This window comes from Phyllostomus hastatus, unplaced genomic scaffold (genome assembly GCF_019186645.2).
Source record: "Phyllostomus hastatus isolate PE091 unplaced genomic scaffold, TTU_PhHast_1.1 phas_scaffold_21, whole genome shotgun sequence".
In the NCBI taxonomy this organism is placed as follows: domain Eukaryota; kingdom Metazoa; phylum Chordata; class Mammalia; order Chiroptera; family Phyllostomidae; genus Phyllostomus; species Phyllostomus hastatus.
This window is the reverse complement of record NW_025334017.1, coordinates 19,193,351-19,220,874: the sequence shown is the minus strand read 5'-3', so window position 1 is coordinate 19,220,874 and position 27,524 is coordinate 19,193,351. Positions and strand designations below refer to the sequence as shown.

General features: G+C 49.8%; 1 protein-coding gene across 1 annotated transcript; it reads left to right on the top strand.

The window, feature by feature from the left end:
* The first annotated feature begins 6,508 nt into the window (after window positions 1–6,508).
* GDF6 (growth differentiation factor 6) lies at window positions 6,509–22,346 on the top strand. The gene is made up of 2 exons (XM_045861616.1): window positions 6,509–6,932; window positions 21,385–22,346. Exons 1-2 carry the CDS (start codon window positions 6,509–6,511, stop codon window positions 22,344–22,346), a joined length of 1,386 nt encoding a protein of 461 aa, XP_045717572.1.
* The last annotated feature ends 5,178 nt before the right edge of the window (window positions 22,347–27,524 follow it).

Sequence of the window (27,524 nt, the reverse complement as noted above, 5' to 3'; positions counted from 1 at the left end):
CTATTTAGAGTTCTAAAGCAACACTGGACTATGATAAATCGATAGTAAACATGACATTCTCAGTACATGTAAATAAACCCTAAATTTGAGAACCTCTGTTTTCCCAGAGCCCTAGTAAATATACTTTTAATGGAGATCTCATGTAAAGTAGCCATATGCTTATAATTATCCAAATATTGTAGATCCCCTGTGTGAAATTTCACATCTTTATTGCTTCTATTTTAATGTTTACAAAGTTGGTAGTAATTTTTAAAACCAAATCTGATCCCAAACAGGAAAGATAATTTCCTATGTAATTGTAATTTTCTATGCAAGCTTTGGCAAGGGTCGAATCCTTCTTAGAATGTAACCATCTTCACTCTCGTCAGCGTCCGATACGCTCCTTTGCGAAGGCGCTTGGTCGGCTCAGCTTAAGTATCCCGATACCTATTAGCAAACTGCAATGTGTTTTTAATCTAGAATGTTTGGACAAGCATAATACATGGCGAATCATTACAGAAGCAAAGTGTTGCCACAAATCCATGGTGAAATACAGTGAAAGCTCACAATGACAAACAAATTTAGCCTTTTTAGAGAAATCACTTTAAAAAAGAACAAATTCTTAAGACGATATGAAAGGTGGTTAAGTTGAACTTCTACAATGTAAGTCCAGAGAAAAAGTATAAAGATTGAGAACTACTAAAAGTAACAGAGAATTATTTGATATTTTAAAAAATCCACACAGTTGAGAGTAACTAATAATCACCATGCTTACTGTTGTTATCTGTAATAAGAATTTATGTATGCAGATGTATATAATCGGCATTAAGACAACCTCAGATGCAGGCAAAGTAATGTTAGAAGGTTTTGAGTCAATAGCTAGGGCGTGGCAGAGCTGGGACCCGAGCCGAGCCGGCTCCGTGGTCCTCCCCTTCCATTTAGCATCTGTAGCTTAGGAGGGGTGTCTGCAGTCAGCTTCCTTCCAATGCAGTTTCTGCCTCCCTTTCAGGTTCTCAACAGGCCCCACTCTACTGGTTTTCCGAGACCTGGCCAGATTAGCCACATTCAGCCTGGTATGAGTGTAAGCAATTAAATACACCTGGTTTGCATGGGGAATGAAAATTATTTGCTCATTAGAGATGAAAATCATTAATTGGATAATAAAGTTGCATACTATGCGTTTCGTTTATAGCTCTCTCTTAAAACTCAAAGCATTTCTTGAAGTTCTTGGCAGGTCAGTTGCCCCTATTTCATGCTGTGGACCTCAGCATGTGTCCACCCCCCTCTCCCGCACCAGCTTGTTAAAGTATAGATAGCTGGGCCCAGGCCCAGCGTCTTGGGTGGGGCCTAAGAATGTGCACTCCCAACAAGTTTGCAGGTGATGCTGATGCTGCTGCTCTGGGGGCCGTCCTTTCAGAAGCGCCGATGGTGGTGGCAAACTACATCTTGGTGGGACACCTGTGTGCCCTGTGTGAAACCAAACAAGGGAGAGCAGTGATTGAACGGATTTGATGCCCCCAGTGGGTCTTCACACTTCTGTCAATATCCAGGACTGGATGCAATTCCATCTACCCATCTCAGAGCTCTCGCACTGGTGGCAGGCACCAGACTGACTGAACCTCTGGGTCACACCAAGTTCAGCCAGTAGAGTGGGAAAGCTGAGGCCCAGAGAGGCTGTGACTATTAAATCATTGGGCACAACTCTTCATTCCTTTCTCCTAACTTGTCTGTAAATCGCTCTGTGAAGGAATGGGGGTGCCCAAACAAGGGAAGTGAAAAAATTGGTGTCAATGTACATTGGGGAAAGTAGAAGGAATTAGGGCCGGTCGCTCCTAGACTGAGTTGTGAAGGGGACGTTCTGTCTTCTGTGTACCTTTTCCTCAGAGGCTTCTTCAATGGTGTCCACGTTTCCCCAGCAAACAGCGTCCTCGCCTTTCTTTCTGATGCTCGGGACTCCATACATTTTTCACCTTTGACCCCTTCTTTGAGGAACATGGCTCAGGACTCTAAGCCGATGGCTTTCTTTCCTCTTTTCTTTGTTGAGCAACCTTTTCTGCAGACAAAACTTTATGGAAAGGTCAAACACATAAAAGCAGGGCAGCTCAGGTTGGAGCAAACACAGCTACATGAGCGCCTCCTGGTTCATGTCCTCCTTCCTCTTGCCGAAACCTCAGACGCGCTAAGGAGCAGAATTTCAAACCCACCGCCCCAGGCATTTTGGTCCTTCCCCCCTTTTAAAAATCAAAATCTACAAGTCTTAAGTCAGCTATCTAATCCTATCAAATGACCAGCTTATCAATTTACTCAAAATAGCATCATAATGATAGTAAAATATAAATGGGGATCCTACTGGCATTTGTATTTTAGCTGGGATCTTATAAAGAGAGCACCTCAGACTAAAGTAATTGTGTTATTTGTGGGAACTCCGGGTGCTGTGATTTCCTCCCAGGATGTATTCCCAGACCTTTGAAAGAATGGTCACTTCAACTAGTCGGGGACTATACTGAAAGTAAAATCTCCCCAGTCACTTTCACAAAAGTTGCCTTTCGAGTGACACTTCAATAAAAATTACATAATAAAAGGGGTATGTTTGTTTATTTAGGAGAATCTTCTCTTCTTGGTTTAATATAAAATAATAACTTAAAGATCAGAGAGCCCGGGTTTCAGACAGCAACAGGGAAATGCTTTCGGTCCTGTGTCTCTGGGCAGGCAGATGGTTCACTCACAGGTGTTCTGTTGCCAAATGCTGCCCACAACTGATATGTGTCTCTCTAATTTCTTCCAATCATGTTAATAGGTGTCCTTGTTTCCTGTCTGTCTTGCAAATTCCTGTAAATGTTCTTATATGTCCAGCATGGTTTTGGTTTTCCACGAGCAATTCCAACAATTTCCACACGGGGGCAGGATATACCAGATAGCACAGTTGTTGGTATTTCAGTCTACTGGGGCAGGGGTGGGGGTGGGGGAATCTAATGGGGAAAGGAACACCCTGGTTAAGCTGCTAAAGGTGCCTTCTCATTAAGCTCAAGCACCTTTTGCCTTTTCTTATATTCTTCATAGATGAACTTGCTGAAGAAATTACGAAAGAATTTAAGACTGGACTGAAAACTTAAATTCTATAGTATTATTTCAAGTTCTCCAAATGTGAGATCTAAAGGCAGACTTTGACTTGTAGTGTGCTCTTTGTAACTTCATTTTTACAACACAAACGCACACCCATATACCCACAGAGCAAAGGCTTTGGCATGGCCTGTTAACCTTGGGGTGAATGCCCATTTGAAAGGGAGGAGGAGAAAAGGCTTTATATATGTTACTGCTGGTCATCGTTACTAGAATACTAGAATGAAAAATGAAGTGTTTTTTGATATAGGGGAAGAGTTAGATTGGGAGCCAGAAAGGATGGCCTCCTAGTTCTGGGTAGATTTCTGACAGCTTGTGACCTTGAGCCCTCCCACTACACGTGTCTGTCTTTCTCTTTGCTCACCTTGAAATCCATGCTACAACCCTTTCCTGAAAAGGGCAGCCGGCACTTCCGTCTCCTAGACCAGAGGCTGGCAGCAATGAAGGAGGGTAATATCTGCCCCAGGGGAATCCTGAACCCGAAGATGGACCGAGTCCTTTATGGTCACTGTCTCAGTATCGTTTACTCTTACACATGACTCCATCCAATGTGCTGAGAGACCCTAAGCCAGAGCAAATAGGCTCATCACCTTGTTTCCTGTTTACGGATAACTTGAAACAGATACAGTCGCTATGGGCAAAATGAAAAGAGAGTACACAGGGCTGCAGTTGCTGGCAGGAAACATTTTATTGAATGGAGAGTCTGAAACCATGAATCATCATTAACTAGACTCGTTCTGATAGAAATTAAAATCTGATAATACAAACCGCAAGTGTTCACTGACCTGAGGGAAGAGGTATAGAGAGACCACAAGAAAAAGGCTTCTCTGGAACGACACTCAGGCACGATGGACAGAACAAGAGCCAGAGCAGGCTGGACCGAACCTGGGATGCATGCATCCCAGGGCTGACAGGTAGACAGAAGGGGAAACGCTGCACCTGCAAGTGAGAAATGAGGGGCTTTGAGTCCATGCATTTGCAGAAATGGCAGGGGCAGGCAACGGCAGGGTGGTGAGACCTGCAGGGAGAGGCAGAGGGCAGAGGAGAGATGTCCAAAGAAGTGGGCTTGGCAGTAACACAGCCCCCCCCCCAAAAAAAAACAAGAAAAGGACCAGCAGGTATGATTTGGCCACAATGTGTATTGGCCATAATGTTAAGTTTTAAAGGAAGAATACAACATAGCATCTATTCTTGTGTTACAGTAGTATGAAATAATGTGTACATAAGAAAATTAAGAAGGAATGGAAGGGAACCCATAAAAGCAAAAACACTTGATTTGTTGCAGGAAGGAAGAAAAGGTTACGGTAAAGAGTCTTGGAGTCTGAAATCTCAGAAGTTAAGACTCATGAAACTAAAACCAAGACTGGGTCAGAAGGGCATCCACAGAGGAGCTCAAGGGCGGAGCTCAGGAGCCCCGCAGTTAAGGGCTCAGCCCCTGGTAGTGCCGCCTTGGGCCTCAGTTTCCTTATCTGTGAAATGGAGGCAATACCTCATAAGACTGTTTTGAAGATTAAATGAAATAAAATATGGAAAGGGCTTATAGCCCTGCATAACTCACACGTTCTCTTTTTTGCTATTCCTGCCTGGGGGGAGGCTGGTGGCCAGTGCCCAGGGTGGACTGCCCAGCCCAGAACCAAAAGAAGTTAAGAAGTGAAGGGAGCAAGGAAGCAAAACTCCATCTCTCAGCAGTCAGGTGAGTGGTCCCAGCAGGAACAGTAAAAGGAATGAAAAAGCCAAAGAAAGAAAGGGGGGTGGTGAGTGAGAGGGAGTGGGGTGGAGAGGAGGGGAACACACATAGGCACAGCAGTGTGGGGAGAAATGGTCTCAGATCGAATAAAACCACAAAGGAAAAAGAAGGCAAGAATGGAGTGAAGGGCATGAGCTAGTGCCGGATTCTTCTATGCTGGAATGGGAAGAGCCCTGGGTTTGGGGTCCGAGCCCTGGGTTCCGTCCCTGACTGCATGTCCTCTTGGCAAAGTGTCCAAAGTCATTTATCCCCTCTTCATCTTGTTTTTTAAATCTGTGAAAGTGAAAACACTAACGCCAATGTCATGGAGCTGCGGGGACGTTAAGGGAGAGCAGTTGACGGCTGGGGGCTCGGCACCCAATCAACGCGCAGGGAGATGCCAGTCCTTCGCGTTCCAGGGCACTGGGCGCTCGCGGCGGGAGAGAAGCCTTCCCGCGCCTCGACTGGCAGCGTCAGGTCCGGGAAGGAGCTGGGCAGTGGGCGAGAAGACGGGCCTGGAAAGTCTAGGGACAGATAAAGGAAACTCGTGCTGGGGCGAGGCTGGGCTGAGGAGAAACACATTGGGGAAGAGCCGCACAGGGAGGGTCCGCACAGGGGAGGTGGAGGCCGGGGCGGGAGAGAGTGGAAAGGCAGAGAGCGCTGACACGAGGGCAGTGTGAGAAGAGAAGCTGGAACGCAAAAAGCACTCGGGAAGGAGGAAGTATTGAAGGCGGAGGGAAGGAAGAGAGGGAAAATGGGGGTGCGGCGGAGGCGGGGGCCCGACAGTGGCGACAGGATCGGGGAGCAGGCAGAGAAAGGAAACATCCAAAGCCAGCCTCAGAAGAGGTTGGGGACTTCGAGAAGAAGGGCCGCAGCCTGGAGGAGAGCGCGGCAGCTCTGAGTATCCATCCAGACTTTGAAGAGTGGCCTTTGCCTGACCTTGAGGGTCGGAAACAGACGCCCTGTCTTTGTGGAGAGCTGTACCCCGCCGAGCAAATGGGGCTGTTCGGGGCTGGGCCCGTGCCTGGCGTGCGGCGAGGCTTCTCTGGCCCTGGGCTGGGCCCTAATCGGAGCGAACGGCGGCCTGGAGGTTGGGGCAGAGGAAGGAAGGTACCAAGGCTGGGAGCCAGAGTGCAGGGGAACTACAGGGGTGCCAGCACCGAGCTGTCTCTGGGGGGCGCCACCACCGCTTCCCTCCTCGGGGACTGAATGCTCCCAGGAAAGTGGAGGCGACAGGCGAGAACCCAGACCCCGCGTGTCTGCGGAGGGACCGATTCGAATAGTACTGGAGGGACCTTGGCACTGCGGATGCCCCGGGATTCCTCACTGGGAGGCGGCCGCGCCCGCCTTCCCTGGCCCGGCGCCGGGTCCCGTGCTGCGCGCACCGCCCGTCAATCCCGAGCGCGTCCCGAGGGGGCGCTGTGACTCCCTGCCACCACGGCGCACCGCGGACCCTCTCCCCCACACCTCCTGCCCGCATCACCCGGCCTCTCCTCCCACCCTCCGCCCCCCTCCCGGCTGGGGGCGGGAGGGGGCGTGGCGGGGCCGAGGTTTCTGTAGCTGGGACTAAGATCCTCGCACTCCGAGTCAGCCCTAGGAGCCTGGCCCTAGCCGCTGTCCAGCCGCTCCGTGCTCCTCGCGCTGTGCCGCAGTCTCTCGGGGAGACGTTGCTACTCGCTGGCCATGGATACTGCCAGGGTCCTGCTCTTAGCTGTCTTACTCATCAGTTTCCTGTGGGATTTGCCTGGCTTCCATCAGGCTTCCATCTCATCCTCCTCGTCCTCTGTCGAGCTGGTCTCCGCCAAGGGAATGCGAAGCCGCAAGGAAGGGAAGACGCCGTGGGCGCCGCACGAGAGTGCCGCGGAATGGGCATCCCCGGATCTCCGGGAGCCACAGCCGCTGGCACAGGAAGAGCCCCCACGCCTGCCGCCGCCGCAGCCCCAGGCACAGGAGCCTCCGGGCAAGGGCCCACGCGTGGTGCCCCACGAATACATGCTGTCAATCTACAGAACTTACTCCATCGCTGAGAAGCTGGGCATCAATGCCAGCTTCTTCCAGTCCTCCAAGTCGGCTAATACGATCACCAGCTTCGTAGACAGGGGATTAGGTAAGTGGCAAAAAAGACGCCCGACTCATTTCCCCGGGAGCTCCGCAGCCGGGGCGCTGCTCCAGCTCCGGCCCACTCCTCACACCTCCCCTTTCTTTTCTTAAATTGCTTTTTCAAAAGTTCAAGTAACTTTCTTGATTCGTCTGCAGATTTAATTACAGTTTGCAATCATCCCTTCCTCCTTCCTTTCTCTCTTTTTTCCTTCTTATGTCTTTTGCAGAAAGCAGCGCGGTGGCCGCTTCTCTGGTGGCTCGTGAAGGAAGCGTGAAGGGCGGGAGGTGGCGGGCAAATGATCTGGGCTGGAGAGGGGTCGCGGCGGGTCCTGACGGAATCGTGCCATGGGGTCCGGGTTTTGCCGGGTGCTGGGTCCGAGGTCTGAACTAGAGTCGGAACAGGGCGGGCCCTGGGGCAATACCGTGAGTTCCGGACCGATCCCGGGACAGCCGGCAGAGGTGAGTCCTGCGTTCGCAGGAGGAGTCCAGCCATGCGCGCGTCTGGTAGTACCCTCTCCCCGCGGCTGCACGGGTTCTGGACTTGTCCTATACTGGATGTGGGGATCGTCGGCCGGGCGGGAGCCCCACGCCTGCCGTCTTACTTGCTACCGCAGAGCGCTTTCCGCGGCTCCGAGGCCGCAGCGGAGTGGTTTATGCAGGGGCAGTGACCGCAATTGGCAGGGCGAGCCTGGGGCAGGGGCCGGGCAGCTAAGTTTGGGGTTTGCTGGCACAGGACTTAAACCACATGAGTGCATGGATGTGCTCATCCATGTTTCTCAGCCAGCCAACAGCCAATGCTCCTCTCTCCGTGCGCCTCCTAGGACCCCTTTGCCAGTGCGGGCGCCTGTCTGCGCGTCTACGGAAACACTTGGCCCCTCTTTTCTGTGGTTGTTGCATTGCAGCGTGAGGGATGCCTTCGAGAGAACCTCGAGGTTTCCGCAGCCCCAGAAATTATAGAGGGATCTACAGGCGCCAGAACTCGGCTCCTAAAGTGGAGAGACATTAATGCGGATGGAGACGGGAAAGGAAGGGGAAAGGGGGGCGAAGGGGATGAGAAGAAAGGAAGGAGGGGGTAAAGTTTTAGGCTGTTTTATGCTCTGCTATCCTGCCCAGACTTGGCTCCGCGCGTTGACCCTTCCCCGCCCCCCCACTGCTGGTCACTGAGGGTGGGATCGCCCAGGAAACCGCGAACCCGGGGTTCGGGCTGAGGAGGCTGCTCTGCTCTGGCTGCCTTGGGTACCCGCATGTCCTTGAAATTTTTCAGAGCCGGCTGATGGCCTGGGGCTTTCCGGGTTCCAGAGCCCAGACTCCTCCCTTGCAGCTACCTTCCTTTCGGGAAAGGGTTCAAAATCCTAGGGTCCTGCCCATGCTAGATTCGCTGCTGCAGCCAGAGGTCAGCAAGGTTCATGAGCTGCTGAAAGGTCCACGCAGCAAATTAACACTGGGTATTATACGGCGACTTTAGAACTACTAACGCCACTTTTGCAAATACACGTGGTGTCTTTGTAGCGCTGGAACTCGGTCCCTGGCCACCGTGCTACCAGCGTAGCTGGCCAACTTCTCCATCCACTCCCACCTTTGCTTCTGTCTCCCTCCCTCCTAATCTTGTTTATTGTCCGCCTTTTCTACCACCCTAGTCGAAGATGATACTAAGGATGCTCAGAGAAAATTTCTCAAGAGGCCTTTCCCCAGGGGAAGAAATCCCGGAGGCCCAAGCTGGCGGGCAGTTGGGCGCGCATTTTCTTCTCCTTAAGGGAAGTTCCAAGACTCTCCGCCCCTCCCCCAAGCAGGCACCCCTCGCTCCTTCACTGAGCCCTGTAAGTTTGGCAGAGGACCAAGGGGCTCTGCAGGCGGTTTGGAGGTGTCTACCAAAGCCCGTGGCATTCAGGAAAGTGTAGGGCATCTCTGGGGGCTTCAGGTCGGGTCAGACCCAGGCTCGCTTCACCCTTGCTTAAGCTGCAGCCTCTCCCCGGGCACTGCGCTGGACGCCCCTGGGCGCCGGAGGTAGGGAAGGGCCTGGCTGCGCGCCCAGGCTGGGGGTGGGGGGACTCTCTGTTTCTGAGCCAAGGTCTCCAGGCTAGCCGGACCGAGATCCAGACGTCCGGCTTCAGCTCCGGAATGCCGTAGAGAGCTGAAACTGCACGCGGTCCCCCGCCAGAGTAGAAGCGGCGTGACCACCTGGACAGCAGCTTCAAAAGCGCGGTCTCCTCCGCGCGCTCGGGTTCCCAGAAAACGCGAAGACAGGCAGTTAGTTGACTGGGAAGGCGGCGCGGCTGGTCACACACCGCGCGAGGGCGAAGGAGTGCTGGAGGGGGCATGCAGAGGAGGGGTACATTCCCAGCTTGATAAAGGGAAAGCCTCACTTTCCCTCTCACTGATTTTGATTTGATGTGTCACCGGCGGTGACCTCGGGCTGGACCTTCCGGGGCTTGCTTAGCATCGGGCCCCCTGATTGGAGTGTTTCAACTCAGTGATCTAATTGGGGGTTCATGTCATAACACATCAAACGGGGTCTAGTCTCCCGTGAGGGAAGGGACCCGCCAGCCGCGCATCCCCGGCCCTGGCGAGGACTTCCGCCCCTTTCACGTGGGGACTCTCAGCCGCGCCAAACCTTTCAACGTCCCCTCCCCCAACCCGTGGGCGTTGGGGACGAAGAAGGAAAGAAGTGCGGCCAGCCAAGAGCTGGGCCAGCCGCGCTCACTTGGCGCCTTGCCTCGAGGATGTTTAAATCGCCATCTAATGTGGCAGGCTTGGCTTCCAGGAGCAGGGGTCCCCCGGGGGGAGGAGCAAAGGAAATGGCAGGAATCCCGAAGCCGGCTCACAAGGCATGAACTCCTTTTTCACGTGCAATATTGGTAAAAAGCTTCCCTCGCCCGAAAATCCGGAACCTCAAAAGTTTCACTTGAAGCTTTCCATTAAGCGTGCGAGAGCAGGGATAACCTCTCTCCAGAGTGAATGAAGAGCGTTTTAGATCTGTTAGGACAGCGAGTTCTGTCCTACACACGCCTCGGCACCTTCTCCCCGCCTCCTCCCACCCGCAATGTGTCCCTCCTTTGGATTTGTTATCCAGACATCTAGGGGTAATAACAGCACCCGAGACATACTCAACATTCACTGTGCACCAAGGACTATGCTAAAACCTGTTACGTGTTTAATTCTAACAACAATCTCCAGGAAAATGCTACAATAACTGTTTTATATAGGTGAATTAAGGAAGACAGAGAGGCTGAGCAAGTTGCTTCAAGTCCCACAGCTAGTGAGAGGTGACGCTCATATTTGGCTCCAGACCCCAAGTGCTTGTCTATGGCATCATACAGGTAGGCAGGGTTTTCTAAAAGATGGTGGCGAGAAGCAAAGCAATGGACAGATTTCTTACCCCATCTAAGAGTGGTCTCTAGGCTCTTAAGGCTCAGCTGTTGGAGTGGAACTTCGGGTTAAAGGGTCTGCCCTTTTTCCTCTATACACCGTGTAAAGGGCACAAACTATGCTATCCCCGATCTTCTAAAAATGCCTTTGTATTGCTCTTTTAAATGATTTTGGGTCTATAAAGACGAGACAGTGTGTGCATGTGTGTGTCTGTATGGTCGTAGGATCCAAACGGACCCGGCTGGATGTAGAGAAATTACACAGAGTATAAGAGATAACTCATTAAAACACTGGGGCCTGGGAAAGGCAGACAATTAGAACATTTATGAATTCGACATGGCTGAGAGACAGAGAGGGAGGGAGAGAGAGCAACAAAACCCGAACTTTCAGTTTATGTAGTGAAAAGTGTCACAAAATTCCAACGAGGGGAACAAGAAAACTTCCCAAGGATGAGGAAACCAAAATGAGTCTAAGAATATTGCTGCGACTTAGGTTTCTAGATGATTTTGAAGTAAGAATACTCTTTAAAAGTATCTGAGTGTGTGTGGGGAGGGGGGCAGAGTTGTTGTCACAATAGCATGCTCAGAAAGGAGGCAGTGTGGAACAGATAAAAACCAAAACGAGATTGAAACATCGAAGAAACCTTGAAGAACTTGACACCCTAGAAATGAATGTTCGGAGAGTCTGTGGCTGATTGTTTGTTGGCTTCTTGGTTTACCTCTGGGTCCTGATTATCAGGGGGCAGGGCAGGACCATTGTGAGGGGAGCAGGGCGGCTAAGAGGGCATTCTAAGAGCCGCAGAGTTCCCCCCATTGCGGTTCGTCTGCTGCAGCACGTTTATGCAAAACAGCGAGTTTCTGGGTGGACCTGGGCCGCAGAGCGCTTTTGTAATCAACGCAGAAGCACTTTTGCCCGGACCCTGTTGTCGTTGGCAAACGGAAAATGAAATATAAGCGGGGAAGTATTTTAATGGGGACGGAGGGAATTCACAACTGTTAATTATTTGGTGACCTTGTATTCGATTTGTTTGAGTCCCTTATAAAAACACTAATGCAGACCAGACGGCCAAGCGAGGAAGCCGGCAGAAGGTTCCAATCTAGGCTTTATTTCCCCGGAAAGAGGGAACAGCCTTGGAAAAGGATTGCTGAGCGTCCAAGTGTGAGCGTGCGCGCGCTCCCCGGTGAGCGCCGGCGCGGGGTCTGTGTTGCCCAGTAGGTTCAGCACCCTCCTCCAGCCAGGTGAACGGAAAGGGCCTGGAGCAAAGCCTGGGGGTGAGGGAAGGAAGCCTTAGACCGCAGTTTGTCCTGCACTTCTGGTAGGAACGATTCAAACACTGAGGCCACAAACCAACTCCGTACCCATTGGCTTGTTGTTAAATATCAGTTATGGTCACACGCATCCTTAAGGCCCGAGGGACTGCTCCGCAGGACCCCTACAGGGGCCGCCTTAGCGAGAAGCTAGGGATGTCTGGAGTCGTTTGCAGCAAGAGTGCAGGTTGGCGCCGGAATTCTGGGCGAGATTCCTGGGCAGGAGATGCTAATCTGAGGACACCGAGCGTTCTCCCCTCCGCGGGAGGCTCGCTGGCTCTGGGAGTTTGCCCCTCCGAGTTGCTGGTGGGGGAAGGGATCGAAAAACGTCCTCAAACATCCTTGCCATTTCTGCACATTAATTTTTTTTTAACCTAAGCCACAGCCCACGACAGGCCTTGTGAATCTTTTCCCCAGAAAACCGAACCAAGACATGAAAGCCCCCCTTTCAGACCAGAGAGGATGAGTGTTGTCAGGACCTGTGGGGAACGTGCGGCGCTGCGTGGGCAGAGGCCCTAGCGTACCCTGTTTTTCTCCAGCGGGAGTTCTCGGGGTGCTGGCGGCGGCACACCTCCTTGAAATTGGTGAGGTCTTGCTAGAGCTGCTTGGGAAGAGGGAGAAGGGAACTTGATGGACAGGTGGGGGAAACATGGCGTGGTAGAAATAGGGAAGAATAAGAATTTTTGTTTCTCCCCGGGACTGCTGCGTGCACCAAACGACGAGCAAATCAACAATAATCCTTGGGCTTTACGTAAAGTGAAGGGCATTGGTTCAACAGCGCCTCTCGTGTCGGACAACCCTGCTCAAACGATACTCTATGGGCCGGGAGAAGGGATCTGAGCTGAGGCCACGGGGTGCGAAAGCCGGAATGTGGATCCACCAGGCCATTTCGTTGCTTGGCGTCCACTGCCTCTCTCCCCTCCTTATAAAAAGCCCTGGATGTTTATTTTTTAAGTTCAATGTTGGTTAAATGGTATCTCCTGTTTACAGGAATTAAATAGGTCCTCTTCAGCCTAATGGGTTCCAGGGTTACAGTTTCCTGACTTCCAGGACAGTCCATTAGCGCTGCTGGGGGCGGAGAGTTGGGTGCGCCCGCTCGGGGAGAGGGGCTGTGGGAGCTGGAGGAGGCAGGCTCTGCGAGGCGTGGGTCGGCGTTCCCAGAGCTGTGCGCGGGGAAGAGTGGCAGGGCCGCCTGGGGGCGGGGCATGGTTTAGGGATCCGACAGTGGGCGGGAGGGAGAGGAGGGGGGCGGACCTTCGGCTCACACTGGGTGGGTTTAGCTTCGGGACCCCAGAAGAAAGCGGAGCCGAGGCAGCGCAGAGTGCTGGCTTTGGGGTGGTGGTGGCGGCGGCGGCAGTGGTTTACGTATACCCCTTCCTAAATAATGTAAAAACCAAAGGGAATCAGCGCGCCTGCTTTGCAAATCTGGCTTCAAGGCAAGTGGGTCCTGCCCCCATTCCACACACCCGAGGGGACCATACCGAACGAGGCTAGACCCTGGCCCGTAGCTGCTACCGCGACCCTCATTTTGCTACGGCAGTATACCCGGAGTCCCCCGGGGGGAGCAGAGTTGGGCGATCTCTTCTTCACGGTGTTTGTTCTGCGCCAGGCAGAACACTTCGAAGGACACATCAGTGAGGCTTCTCCTGCGCAGAACCCCTGGCCCCTGAGGGTTCACGTAACCACGACCACAAGCCATTTTGAACCCCTTCCCCCACCGGCAACATCAGAAATGGTCGGAGAGGGGAAACCATCTGAAGTGGGAAACTTTTCTTGTACTTTTGACACTGACGCTCGCAAGTCAAAAGACCCGATCCCGTTCCTGCCCAGGTCAGGGTTTCACGTCTGCGATTCTGTCCTCCTGTGTACTCTCCCTGCCACTCTCGCCACCCCCTGCAACCACGGGCCTTTGGCGCTCAGCAGCCCCTGGCAAATCACCCCCACGCAGGCATTGCACGCAAGGCCCCAGGAGATGAGCAGCAACCTCTGGGGGACACCGGAGCAGAGGCACGTCGGGCGCAGGCTGCTTTCGAGGAATGGAAAGGTGGGGAGAGTGGGTAGCGTGTAGGAACCATACGGAGTTTCTGTTTGGGATTCATCTAAAGTGACGTCAAGTTAAGATTCGAGCTGCTACGATCCGGAGGCTAGGGAGGGACCGCAGTGAAAAGAGACGCCTTGAGAAGTGTCCTGGATCTCGACATGGAGTCTCTGGCTCTTTGGCCCGTCTCAGAACGCACAGCCAGGGGTTTGCGCCAAGTTCATGGAAACTTCTTTATAAATGAATCCAATTCATTCTAGGGGCAAAAGGAGCCTCCCTGAAGCTCCTTCGGACTCCTGCTGGGCATGCCCAGTGCCCAGTGCTTAGGAGAGAGCGCTAGCCTGCCTCTGCCTCCTAGCACTGGCTTTACTGCGTTCTGAGGCTGAGGCTCCCGAGGCACTCGGAGTTAGGTTGTGCAGTCAGGTGTAAGTCAGGGCACCCCTTCTCTCCCTCTCCCAGCCTCACTCCTTTGCCTCACGCGGAGACAGAGTTTACTCTGCTAGCACTGATTTCTCTGCAGGATTCAGGCAGGCCACCAGATGGGCTTAATCCTGTAGGGTTTACAAGGCCCAGGCTCACCCTGGAAGGAGGGTGGTGGGGTTGGAGAGGCTTGGAGAGTAGGTGGGTAAGCTTCTCCAGCACTCTGTGGAAAACTCACCTTGGGCCCCTCTGGTTTTTGAAAGAAGGAAAGAAGCTGAGAACTGCAGGACAGTTCACTGGGGGAAATACCGAGTAAACTGGGTGACCCAGAGAGGAGCCGGGCTGATGATTGTGCAGTGGGTTAGGAGGCACACACCCTTGTAGACCAACCAGTGGGAACTTTGAGGGTGGCCCGCACTGCTGGCTGGGTGACACTGCAACCCAAGGGCTCATTCATTGCTATAACCCCTCCTCTACCCTGCAACACACACCTGGCTTCCCCCGAGTAAAGAAGATTTGGAACATTGCCCCCACCCCCACCCCAGACTGGTTCTATGTACAGACTCTGCCTCACAAAAGGGCACCAAAGGGGGAAGGAGGGAGGGAGGCAGGGTAGATGAACCCCCAGACCTTTTGGGACTGCTACCCCCTAGCTGGGAAGCCAAAAGTAATTAGCATTTTGGCTTGCACTGGCCCTGTTCCCACTGAGGAGCGAACCTGGAAAGAGGGCCCTCTCAAAAATGAGGTTTGGGCCTGGGGGTCGGCTGCTCACCTGGTGTTGTGGGAGGGACCACAGTGGTGGATATGGCTTGGGGGACTGAAAAAGATTAAAGTGATGGGGGTGAGGCTTGCCCTTTTCTGGAACTTAGATGACCAGGAACCTGAGGCCTCTGCTTCTCTCTTTATCCTTCTTGCTCAGCACCTTTCCTCCACCATTTCTGGAGGAATTTCTGGAGGAAATCCTATGGAGATAACTGAACTGCACCTCCGCAAATAAGGCCAAGAGGAGACCAGGTGCATTTGTCTTCCCCTGGCTGGATGCAGGTAGTTGTAGTGATACTGGCTGCACTCATTGGGTACTCTGTGTGCCTTGGGTGCCTTGGCTCTGACTTTACAAAGACTCTGCAGAGGAGAGGTCGTTCTCTCCTTTTATAGGCAAGGCATATGAATCTGGGAGAGATTATGTGACTCAGTCCACCCAAGGTCACCCAGCCAATAAAGCACAGGTCAGGGTTCAAATCTACTTCTCCCTCTCCTTGACTCTAGACTGCAGTGCTCATTCCACATTGTCTGTAGTAACTAATATTTGCACATATCATCAGATATCTTTCCCACTCCTGATATCATTGTCCACCCCTCCCTCAGTGACTGTGAGCCAGTGCTATTATTCTCATTTTGTAGATGGGGAAAGTAAGTTTCCTTATAAATTCTTTCAAAAGTCCAATTCATCCCTTCAGTTCTGCTTAGAAAGTGAGTGACTTTTGGAGACCAGGGATTGGTCCTTCCCTCCAGGCAAGGAGAGCAAGAGAGAGCTGGAGCCCAATCAGGGATTCTGCCAGGCACAGAGATCAGGTCTGGGGTGTCCAGGTGGGTGGCACAGATACTGGGAGCCAGGCCTCGTACTATCTTAGGCAAGTTGCTTTTCAGCTCAGTTTTATTTTTCTGATTCATAGCATGGACATAATGGTGATACATTTTTTTGATAAGTGGTTTTGAGGCTTACTTGAGTTATTGTAAGTTAAGATTTTAGATGATGCCCAGTACAGAATAAGTGCGACACTAGTGTTTGCTGTTAGGATTACTATGCTGGGTGGTCAAGCAGGAGCACCCTAGGGAGGCTGAATTGTGTGGACCACCCCCTAAATCAGAGCCTCTGTGTGGATGCTTAGCAAGCTCAGCCATTTGCAAGGCTCAGATCTCAACAGAGACCTGACTCAGGACAAGGGTACGGAGGGATGCCCGGACGACCACTGTGTCCCAAGACAGTGTCATGGCTGGAGCACTCAGAGGCCTCCTTTATACAGACTTAATGGGAAAGGAGGCTTGCGGAAGGGAAAGGGCTAGTGGTTCATCTTTTTCTCACCCAATACACCTGACTCTGTTTCCATCTGTGGCATCTTAGTGCAGTGCTACAGCTGAGGAACCAAGAGAAGAAGTGTCTTCTGGAGAAAGAAGCTGACTTCCTGGGGGAAGTCAGTCCCTTTTGTTGATGGCATTGCTGATGAATATGTGTTCCTTTTCCTCCCTCCCTTTTTGCCCCAAGGCCCTGTCAGAACCCTGGAAGAGGGGCGTGGCCACAGGACTAAAGGCAGGAGTTGGAATTAAGACCTCCACATCCTGTGCCTCACTAGCTTCGAGATAGTGGACAAGTTAAGGCACCTCCTGGAGCCCCAGTTTCCTCATGTACAAATGAGCAGAGCTGTAGGGTGGACCTCGGATGCTCCAGGCGAGGATTCAGGGACAGAGGCCATCAAAGCCAGGAGCAAGTGCCTGGCACACTGGGGATGCCCCATAAACTTCATTGTTTCCCTTGGCTCAAAATGAGGGGTGAGGGAGAGGCTTAGCTGCAAAGACTTCTGGAGTTTCCTTTATAAAGATTTTGTTTATTCCCACCCCCTCCACCTAGGGGAGTTGGAAAGCGGGGTCTGTGCATCTGTGGACAGCATGGGGCGTGATGTTTGGCAGGAGGGTTGGAGGAGGCAGGTGGGGGCAGACCAGACACCGGACAGTCTCGGCCCAGGTCACAGCGAGCTGGACTCGAGCGGAGGAACATTGGGGGAGCCCAGAGTCTTTGGCGCAATGTGTGTCGGGGGAGTTGAGAGAGATCTTACCTTCCGGCCAGGGAGTGACAGAAATTCCAACTAGGACTCTCAACAGGAACCTCGGGCGGTGTCCTTATCTCAAAGATGTCTTGGAAAAATGCAGTGTGAGCTCTTTCTACTCCGGACCAAATGAAATGGCAGGTTTTCCGGAAACCACCTACAAGGTGGTCCAGGGGAGCCAGGCATCAGGTGGAGCGCGGGTGGGCCAGCCTGGCGCGGTTCCTTTACGCCACCTTCCAGGGGCTCAGGTTCCCAGGGTGTCTGGTCTATGGCCCCTTGGGCATCCTGTCCTTTCCTATCTAGTGTTTGTTTGCTTCTCTGGTTTCCTGCGGCCATGTACTGTGACCTCGCGCGGATGCCTTTACCTTTCTTAGGGAGTTCATTCACTTCACATGGGATTAATAAGTCGTCCCCACCTTGCAAATGATTAGCTCTTTTTCCTCCATTTACTTATTTTCTTTCCTTATAAAATTTCTACCAATTCCACACCTAATGTGCATGTTTGAAGTGTCCTCTGCCTTTTACTAACTTGATTTGAGTTCAGAAAAGGCTGGCCTATTTATGAAAAATTTTCTTAAAATATGCGGGTTTGTGCCTTCTCCTCTTCTCCCCCAGCCCTCCTTCTACCACCACCATGAAAGCTGATAAACACGAATCCCGGGATTGTAACTTGAAAGGTCCACCTGTCTAATATTCAACAAACACTGAGCTAACTGGGGTCTGAGCCAAGCTGTAGCAAGCCAGGTTGATGCAAATTAAAAGCAAAAATAAAAAACAGAAAATTGCATGATGTATTGCTGATCAATTTTATTTCAAGGCCTAAGGCAAATGATTCACTTCCATGATGTAAGAAAGTACCACAAACAGATTTTGGAGTGAAAGGTGCAATGGTTCTCATCAAAGGCGTGGGAGAGAGGGCCACTTGATAACATCAGCTCTCATTTATACAGGACTTAATGGGAGAGGCGGCTTGTGAAAAGGGCCAGCTTTCTACATAGGTGGCCATGGCAGCAGAGCCAGGCCTTGGGATGCCCAGTCAATAGGCGAGGTGTCTGCAGGGTCACAGCAGAAGGACAGTGGTCTGTTCACTCCCCAGGTCAGATACCTCCTTGGGGCTATTTCTGTGATGCATGGCTCCAGAGCAGGTCCAGACAGGTGGGGAATGTGGTCTGGGAGGAGCTGCACAGAGCAACCACCTTTTGGGACACTGTTTAGGAGACCCAGTGAGAGAACATGTGGCTGAAAGAGTTAAAAAAAAATATATATATATATATATGTATGTATTTGGATGAGGTGGGGGGAGGCAGGAAGAGGCTGGGGCAAGAAGGTGACTTGATTCTGCTGAACCACCTTCAACCCTGCCCTGGGCCCTGCGCTTTGGAGAGCCCTATCTTGTCCATTTCCAGTAGTACCCTCCCCCAAATGGTGGAGAATCTGAAGAGCCAATGGAATACTCATCTAGAGTGGTTGTTCTTAAAGAGGGATCCCAGACCAGACCAGCAGAATCAGCATCACCTGAGGACTTACTAAAAATGCATATTCTGGGCCCCACCACAAACCTCTAGGGTCCAAGAGAATTTACATTTTTAACAAGCTTCTGTGTGAGACTGAGGGTGCAGATGGAGGAGCACCAGCAGATTTAGTGGTTTAAGAGCTACTATTCCATTGTGGTACCTGAGCCATAGAGTTCTTGCCCAGATAGCCCCGAGCCCACTTCCAGGGCCTGAAGAGCTTCTCCATCAGACCTGTCCTCCTAAGAGTGTATCACAGCACTGAGGTGTGCACCTGTGGCCTAGGAGTTTGGTCCTGTGAGGGTGTCCCTACACTTGCAGGTGAGGTCCATGAAACCAGGGCATGAAGCTGCTATGGAGAAGGAGCAGGATACAGGTGGAAGCCCCCAACTGCACTCTTTCCCAAGCCCTGGAAAGAGTAAGAATGCCCAAGGCTGCAGAATCAATACAGCTCTCTCTCCACCGATACTTTTCTCTGTTCTGACCACTCCTGAGGACCAGAGAAATGTGATTTAGCTGTGCAGATAGCCATTGATTAGTTCACTTAAATAATGCAAAGAAAAGCAGACTGATTTTTCTGTGTAGCACCAGAGAAGCAAATCATCCCTTGCACCTGCCTAATGTTCTCCAGCCAGTGACAAACTCTCCAGAATTATGTACGTAAGCAGCCATGCGTTTTTATCCTGGCAAGCCCTGAAAATACAGTTTGGACTATGTCACATCCCTTTTACCCTGGCAACTACTGGCTGCTTTTAGATTCTTGTACCTAGAATATAATGGGGAGGCAATGGGGCTTATGGGCTAAATGTTTCCACTGTGGAATTAAATAGACCTAGGTTTAGATTTCACTTACTAGTTCTCAGACTTTGGTAATTAAGTTCATTTCTCCAAGTCTTGAGTTTCCCATCCGTAAAATGGGAGCAAAGGGGTACTTACTTTAGAGACCTGTTCTGTGCTTGTGGACAAAGTAGGGATGAAAAAACATGTCAGCGCTCACAACATGGAGCTGGTGCAGCAAGTGCTTTAGGTTTGTCCCTCTCACCACATCTTTGATTGGGGGAGAAACATGACAGGCAGGAAAGCAAAGCCTAAGGCCCTAGGTCCAGGGATGGTGGTGGCAGAGCACTGTCAGGCACAGGCTTCTGTAAAGGAGGAGAAGAGAGTGCTGAATTCCCACTGATTTTAATGTGACCCTGGTAAGTTTGAAGGTCTTGGCTTCCATAAATCAACTGCCTCCAGCAGCTTTTCCCTTTTCACCTCTCTAACCCTTCCCGCAGCTCCCTCTCAGGTTGGGACTTGTGTGTCAGAGTGATGCAGCCAGCTCTACCGTCAGCCCACAGCAGGGACTGGGTATGGCTGAGGCTCCAGAGCCAGTGTCCTGGGGCTACATCTGGACTGGCAGTGAAGGTCGAACCTGGGACCCAGTGACACTTTTACTATTGAAATTGACCCAAGCTTTACTAGCTTCTGGGGAAAGCTGGGGGCTTTGGGGATTTTTGTATTTGCTCAGTTGTAAATATTTTATGAGCAACTAGCCCAGAAAAATCTGGTTAACTTTCTGCCTTGCACATCGAAGTGGAGTTGGCTTTATAGACACATGTGTCAAAAAAAAAACAAAAAAAACCCCACACAAAACAAACAAACAAAAAAAAACAACCCAACCCAGAAAGTTCAGTTTTGTCTTCATCCCAAAGAATTCATTTTGGATTTTAAAAGCCTGTTATTCGCCCCCCCTCCCCATGCCCTAAATTTCTATTTCTCACCTGTAACCAAAAGATTTATCCTCAGGATTAGTTGAAAAGCAAGAAGATTTCAGGTTGTGTGGGTGGAGGTGTGGAGAACGTCACTGCGTGCCCATGGGGGCTGTGGCTGAGGTTTTCTCCTTCCTGAAGCGTCTGTTTCTCGCGGGCTGTAGGATCTTCATGGATAGATCCTGGTGCGTGTGTGTCTTCTTTCGACCCCCTGCAAATGAAGAAAGGCTTTTGAAAACCTCATTGCTCTTTTGTTTGTGTTTAAATGGAGAATTTAAACGAGAGAGAAAGAAAGAAATCACATAACTCTTTACTCTGTCTACTTTGTGTTGGGTCAAATGCTTCAGCAAAACTGCCCAATGGGCAGCAAACTTTCTCCCTACACCACCAGTGGGTCTAAGCTAGACTGCACCTTTAAACAGTCTTGGGAGCTTAAAAAAAAGTTAACAGCAACTAAACCCCAATAAAACCCCAATACCCAGACCTTGTTTGCAGGTATTGATTCAATTGCCTGAAGTCAGCCCAGGCAGCTGGTAATTTTTAGGTTCTTTAGGTGATTATCATGGACAGCCAGACTGAGTTGAGAATGGCTATTCTAGAAGTTTCTCATTGACCTGCATGTACACTAGGTCAAGCAAGGCTCTAAGTGCTATAATGAACAAGATAGACTTGACATGCTCCTTGCTCCCACTGGCTGGTGGAGAGGGGAGGGGTGTTGCTGGGGAAAACAGACCACTAAAGAGAAATATTAATGAGGCTCATTGTAGATAGTGTTAAGTGCCAGGAAGATAATAAAACGGGGTCCTGTGATAGTGACCGAGGGAGGTTACTGTAGATCAAGGTGGTCGAGGATGGCCTCTCGGAGCAGGTGACATTTAAACTGAGCCGTGAATGATGAGAACGAGCCAGCTGAGAGGAGGGCTGGGGGAAGTGCGGCCCAGGTTCGCAACCACAAAGGGCACATTAGTGGTTGCTTGCAAGCTCCTGGGGGAAAAGCCGGGAGGCCGCCTCGGCCGCCTCTCCAGCAGCCACCGACTTCCGCCCTGGGAGTCGCGGGCTGACGGGGAGGAGGGGGCCTGGGTGTGCGCTTCGCGTAGCCCGGGTGGTCGGCCCCGGGCTGGCCCAACTGGACTCCCGGACGGCCGGCCCTGCTCCCCGCCCTTTTCCTCCCGGGGGCAGCCGCACAGCACCGGGCTGATCTCCCCCTTAAGTGAAACTGACTGTAATTATTTTTTATCTTGCAGACGATCTCTCGCACACTGCTCTCCGGAGACAGAAGTATTTGTTTGATGTGTCCACGCTCTCAGACAAAGAAGAGCTGGTGGGCGCAGAGCTGCGACTCTTTCGCCAGATGCCCGCAGCGCCCGTGGGGCCACCCGCCGGGCCACTCCACGTGCAGCTGTTCCCCTGCCTGTCGCCCCAGCTGCTGGACGCGCGGACCCTGGACCTGCAGGGGGCGCCCCGGGCCGGCTGGGAAGTCTTCGACGTGTGGAAGGGCCTGCGCCACCAGCCGTGGAAGCAGCTGTGCTTGGAGCTGCGGGCCGCGGGGGGCGAGCCGGAAGCTGAGGAGGCCGAGGAGCACGCGCCTGAGCCCCAGCAGCCACTGTCCCCAGACCTGCGGAGTCTGGGCTTCGGCCGGAGAGTGCGGTCCCCCCAAGAACGCGCCCTGCTCGTCGTGTTCACGAAATCCCAAAGCAAGAACCTGTTCACCGAGATGCGTGAGCAGCTGGGCTCTGCCGAGGCTGCGGGCCCGGGAGCAGATGCTGAAGGGTCGTGGCCCCTACCGTCGGGCTCCCCAGATGCCGGGCCTTGGCTGCCCTCGCCCGGCCGCCGCCGGCGGCGCACGGCCTTCGCCAGCCGCCACGGCAAGCGGCACGGCAAGAAGTCCAGGCTGCGCTGCAGCAAGAAGCCCCTTCACGTGAACTTCAAAGAGCTCGGCTGGGACGACTGGATTATCGCGCCCCTGGAGTACGAGGCCTACCACTGCGAAGGCGTGTGCGACTTCCCGCTGCGCTCGCACCTGGAGCCCACCAATCACGCCATCATCCAGACGCTGATGAATTCCATGGACCCCGGATCCACCCCGCCCAGCTGCTGCGTGCCCACGAAATTGACTCCCATCAGCATCCTGTACATCGACGCCGGCAACAACGTGGTCTACAAGCAATACGAAGATATGGTGGTGGAGTCATGCGGCTGCAGGTAGCAGCGGCGCCTTTCCTGCCGCCTTGGCCCATGACCGCAGGAGGCCTCACTGCAGAGTGGCAGAAGAGGAGTCGGCCTTGGAGGCAGAGGGTGGGGGAACAGCCTGAATATGCAGCCGCTTGGGAGAGGAGGGTGCTCAGCCTTGCCAGAACTTTTCACCTGCCAGCCCAAAGGGAAATAGGGTTTTTCACTCCTTGCCTGGCTTCCCTGGAAAAAGAAGCCAAGGAGGATTTCTTTAGTTTTTATCTTTATTATTGCAGCTTTGGATTTCTTTGTGTGTCGCGCAGGTTTTGGTAGAAGGTGGGGGGAGGGGAGACACCAGTTCCTCAACTGCTTCACAGATTGAAAAAAAAAAATAGTTTAAGAAGGAAAACAGTTTGGGAGGAAGAATCACTTTTGACCAACCACATCTTGGTTTGATTGTTCTCTACCTGTGTAAAAAAGATGGGTCTTTCTGGCCATGTTATAGCTCATGCCTTGTGACCTCCTGAGCAGAGAGTGTTAGAATAGAGGAATCAGCACCAGGAATAGGAAAGCCAAGAAAGGCCTTGCCTTTAGAAGAATGTTGAGAGAATTGGGCCCAAGCTGGCATTTTTCACTAGTGGATGGGTTCTGCCCTGGCCGCTCCCAGTATAGGGAACTGGCAACCTGCATTACACTCCAGGGGGCTTAGGTCACACCGCCTTTACAGTTGCTTTTTCTGGTGAGGGAAAGGGAAGCTGGTATGGATGGAATGACAGGAATGAGTCCAAATGGAACCCCCTGAAGGATAATGAGAAACCACAAGGCCTGTCTCTGATGCCTGACACTGAGGTGCATTAGCCCTGGCTGCAGGTAACCTAGGAAAAGCCCTTCCTAATGTCAGTTTCTAATTGATTTCTTTGAACAGAATTTGCCAAAATCCAGACATCTCATTTTAAGGGGAAGGCAAGTTCCCACTTAAACAAAAAAATGAATAGGGGTGGGGAACAATATGGCTAAGGTAAGAAAGAGGTGCAGAGGGAAGATGACCTCCGAGGTAGAAGGGCAAAGTCAGGAGGGGAGATGGTGGGCCCCACAGGAGGATGGGGAGAAGGGGCCGGCCAGGAGCGGAGAAGGATGAACCAGGACACGAGTCCCTGTCTACCAAGTTTCTTTAAAATCTGTGTTTCCTCTCCTCTCTCTGACATTCCTGAAAGATTACCAACCAGCAATAGCCCAGGGCTCCCCCAAAAGAATTGTTTCAGATTGTAATTACCAGTTAGGCAATGTTTTTAAAACTTAGTAATGAGAAACTGTGAAAGGAGCAAAGTGTTACATTGAGCTTGGGGTGGGAGATGGAGGGCTGGCAGCGAGGATGGAGGTAGGGGTGGGATTCATCCCCAGGAATGAAGGCCCAGAGAGAGCACAGAGCAATGGAAACACCCACTCCCAGATTGTCAAAAACAAGAACTTTTCCCCAGCCTGCACCACTATTATTCTCAAACATTGCCCATAAGTAAGCCCCTTGAAAAGTTTGCTTCCTTCTCATCTTTGACCATGAAGTGGTTTAAACAAGGGAACTTGTATCAGCCATTAAAAAAGTTTTGTTTTTCCAAAGTGGTTTTGCTCTCTCTTGATCTAAACCTATTGCTTGTTTGGTTCAGAGAACTACAGTATGTCAAAGAAAGGCTTAGAATGATAATAAATATTAATATAAAATGCTGAGGAAAAAAGACTTGGCCAAGAGAAATAATTTAAAATGCACATTTGCTTTGGATGCACTGTTGTTCTGTTAAAGGCTGTATATATTTGTCTATTTAAGGCGACTTAAAGTGCAAAGAGGAAATGGATAGCATGCAATTCATCTTAATGTACAAAATGTTATATGCACTCAAATGTTATAATTTCTAATATTTTTAAAGTTTATATTCGAGTTGTACAAAGTTAAACATTAATCAGATATTTCATTCCTTCTTAATGTTATCATTTTCTTAAATATTATTACAAGATTTTAAGTCTGTCTAATGGAGAGTTCTTTTTTTTTAAACTGTCTACCTCACTATAATACAAGTATTTACAACACTAAATTTACCAGAGGTCAATTGATATTCAAAACATTTTTTACAGTATATTTTTCCTGGATGATACTCAATCTAATACTGTATTATTAAACTCGTGTTCTCCCTTAATAACTCAGCCTGGGTATTTTGTTCCAGTATGGGACTGAATGTCGGAAAAGACACTGGTTATTTTAAGAGCCATCATTTAGAGAATTACACTTTCTCTCCATAACTCTTCATAACTCTCTTTGCATGAAATGTTCTTTCACTAAATCCCTCTCAGCTATTAGAACAGCGTTTATAGGTCTGCGTGCCATTTCAGCATCTCCAGATCCCAAATAGAAATTGGATTCTTTCTTGGTTTCTTTAATGTTGAAAAAAGAAAGCTATAAATTACCTAGGCCAACCAAGATGTTGGTAATTACTGTTTACATTTTTGGCCTATTGGAAGCAGAAGATATGAAATGTTTTTCTAGATGTTTGCCTTCTGTAAATCAGGGAACCCAGGTACAAGGGAGATTCTGAATGCTTACTACATGTTAGAAATAATGCTGTGCATGCATTATCTCCTTTAAAGCCCTCAGAATCTTCATGCGGTAGTTATTACAATAATTCCCGTTTTGCAGATGAGGAAACAGGTGCAGAGTTTAAATAGCCAGCCATGGTCATTCACCCAGGGAGTAATAGTTAAAATTTAAACCTAGTTCTTTCACATCCTAGAGCCAAGGAGTTTCACCTCTGTATAATTGTGCCCCCAGATTACGTATCTGCTCTCTAATTGGTCCCTAAATGTCAGTGTGGGAAATTTGCAATTAGCCACAATGATTGGGGGTAGCCAGCTGGTGGAGGAGAAGCTGCCACAGCAGCCACCAGGGGTGCCTGTGGTTTGGGAATGAACATATGAAGTGAGGCAGCTGGGATACTTGGGTATGGATTGCAAAACTCAGGGAGTTCTTAGCTTTAGGCTTGCCTTGAGAAACCCATAGTTTCAGTCATCAATGGGCTTCTGTAGATTCTCTTGTCTACAGTTTTCTGAAACTGTCTTGGGTGTAGTTTTTGTGTTTCGACGATCAGAATAATGGTAAATTTACAAACAGGTCATGTTTCCATAGACTAGTTGTAAGCGGGCTGTTTATAACTGAGAAACATTTTCCTATGGAAACAATGTTCATTTATGTTTCTGGGTCATTTTGCAAAAGCTTTATTTACCCAAATGGAAATTTTTAACAAAGCGATTTTGACTTCTGGATTTGGGGAACAGGGAATCACTCGGGAAAACAAAACAGAGGTCTTTCTCTTTGTTGAGCAGAGGCTGTTTTTGAAATGGTTGAGAATTCTTTCCATTTTCCACCACTCTTTGGGTGCTGCTGCTTCCCAGTTCCCCCAACCCCCCAACTTCCTGAAGACACCTAGCCCTCCTCCGTCATGTGTCCCCAGTCTACAGATTTCCCTTTTCTGCACAAATGTTTCCATCTCCAAAGTTATTTTCCTCTTGCCCTCCATCATAAATTTTATTCCTTAACTCAGATGTTAGGAGAAACACAATTTAATTGAATTACATAAACATGTAAATATCTCTTAGCTCCTCGACCTTGGAGACACTTGGATTTTAAAAAAAATCTTGGTTAACTCAGATCACTTGTGAGTGATGTGAAAAAAATTTAGACAATATGAGAAAACAACACTGAAACCACACATAATTCTGAGAGTGTGAGCTGGGCATTGATGATACAAAAAAGAATGGGGACACTTGTCAGTGTGATTTTTTGGTGTCCTTGTGGGACGTTTTGTGCATTGGAGACACTAGCAAACTTGTTTTAACAATAATATCCAATATATTCAAGTCAAAGACTTGACAACTTAGTTTTTTTTTTGCTAAAGCTTCTAAATTTAATGAATGTAGTCCCCCCCAAAATCCCGGTCTCCCTGCCTTGTTCACTGCTGTATTCTGAGCATCTTTTGCACAATAGTGCCCAACACATCATAGACACTCAATGAACATGTTGAATAAATGAATTTAGAAGTGTCATTTTACGTAGAAGTCCAGTAGTTTTAATAAGCAATTCCAGGAGAGCTTTTGATTTATGTCTCTTCAACTCACGTTAAATGGACCATCCTCTCTTAATCAATCAATTCTGATTACAAACCTAGTTCATAAACTGTCTTTAAATATTGTACATTACTTTTATCAATTTAAAGTATTCAAGTTTCTCTTTAAAGCCCTTTAAATGTCTTCAGAAGAAAACGCTTTCCATACACTGAAACCACTCCAGGTAGAACTAACAAACTTCTAAATTCGATGATGCTGAAGTTCGAGTAAACATTCTAACACTGTTCATACTTTTAACTTAACATCCAGCATCTAAACTTAATTACTCGATGATTTATTTAAATTGATATTAGAAGGCTAATGTGTTATATACATTAATAAACTACATTTTCTTAAAACTTGAAGACATCTTAAATACCAAATATATAGATTGTCTCAACGATGTCAAAAAATGGTATTTGAACTTAATACAAGTGTTAATTATGCAGGTTTGATTTGCTTAATCTTCATAATCTATTCTACAATATCTTTGGGCGAAAAACACTAATCCACTACTGAAAAATTACAGTGTCACCAGCAAGTTGGGAGACTTCAGCAGACTATGGCTGCAAACATAGCTTTGGCCTAGGAAGGAGAAGGACTTTCTCTAAGACACTGACCAACACGCAACTACCTCCAATAGGCACTTTAATGACAGGAACCCCACATCCATGACTCGAACGACTTGGTTTCTCTTGGGTTCAAGACAGGCCATTAACTTATTTTTCCTTCTAATTTGAGTAAATTGAATTCTATACTCTCATTAAGATTATAGCTAATCTTCTTCACTGATTAACTGGATTTCACATCTACTTAATGATTTTAGGACTTTCTTTGCTTTCAACTTCAGGTTTAAAATTGCTTTACTGCCACCTTATTGGATTATTCGGCTCCTACATTCTTCTTCCACAGCCTCTTCCAGCTTTATCATTAACCTCAGCTAATCAGAATTCTGTACATGTTTCTGTACTCTTTGTCTCAAAGAGCTGTAACTCTTACAGATATTTAAAAGACATCCATTGTAAACTCCATATACCTCATTCCACATCTAGTTCTATGGTCACAACAG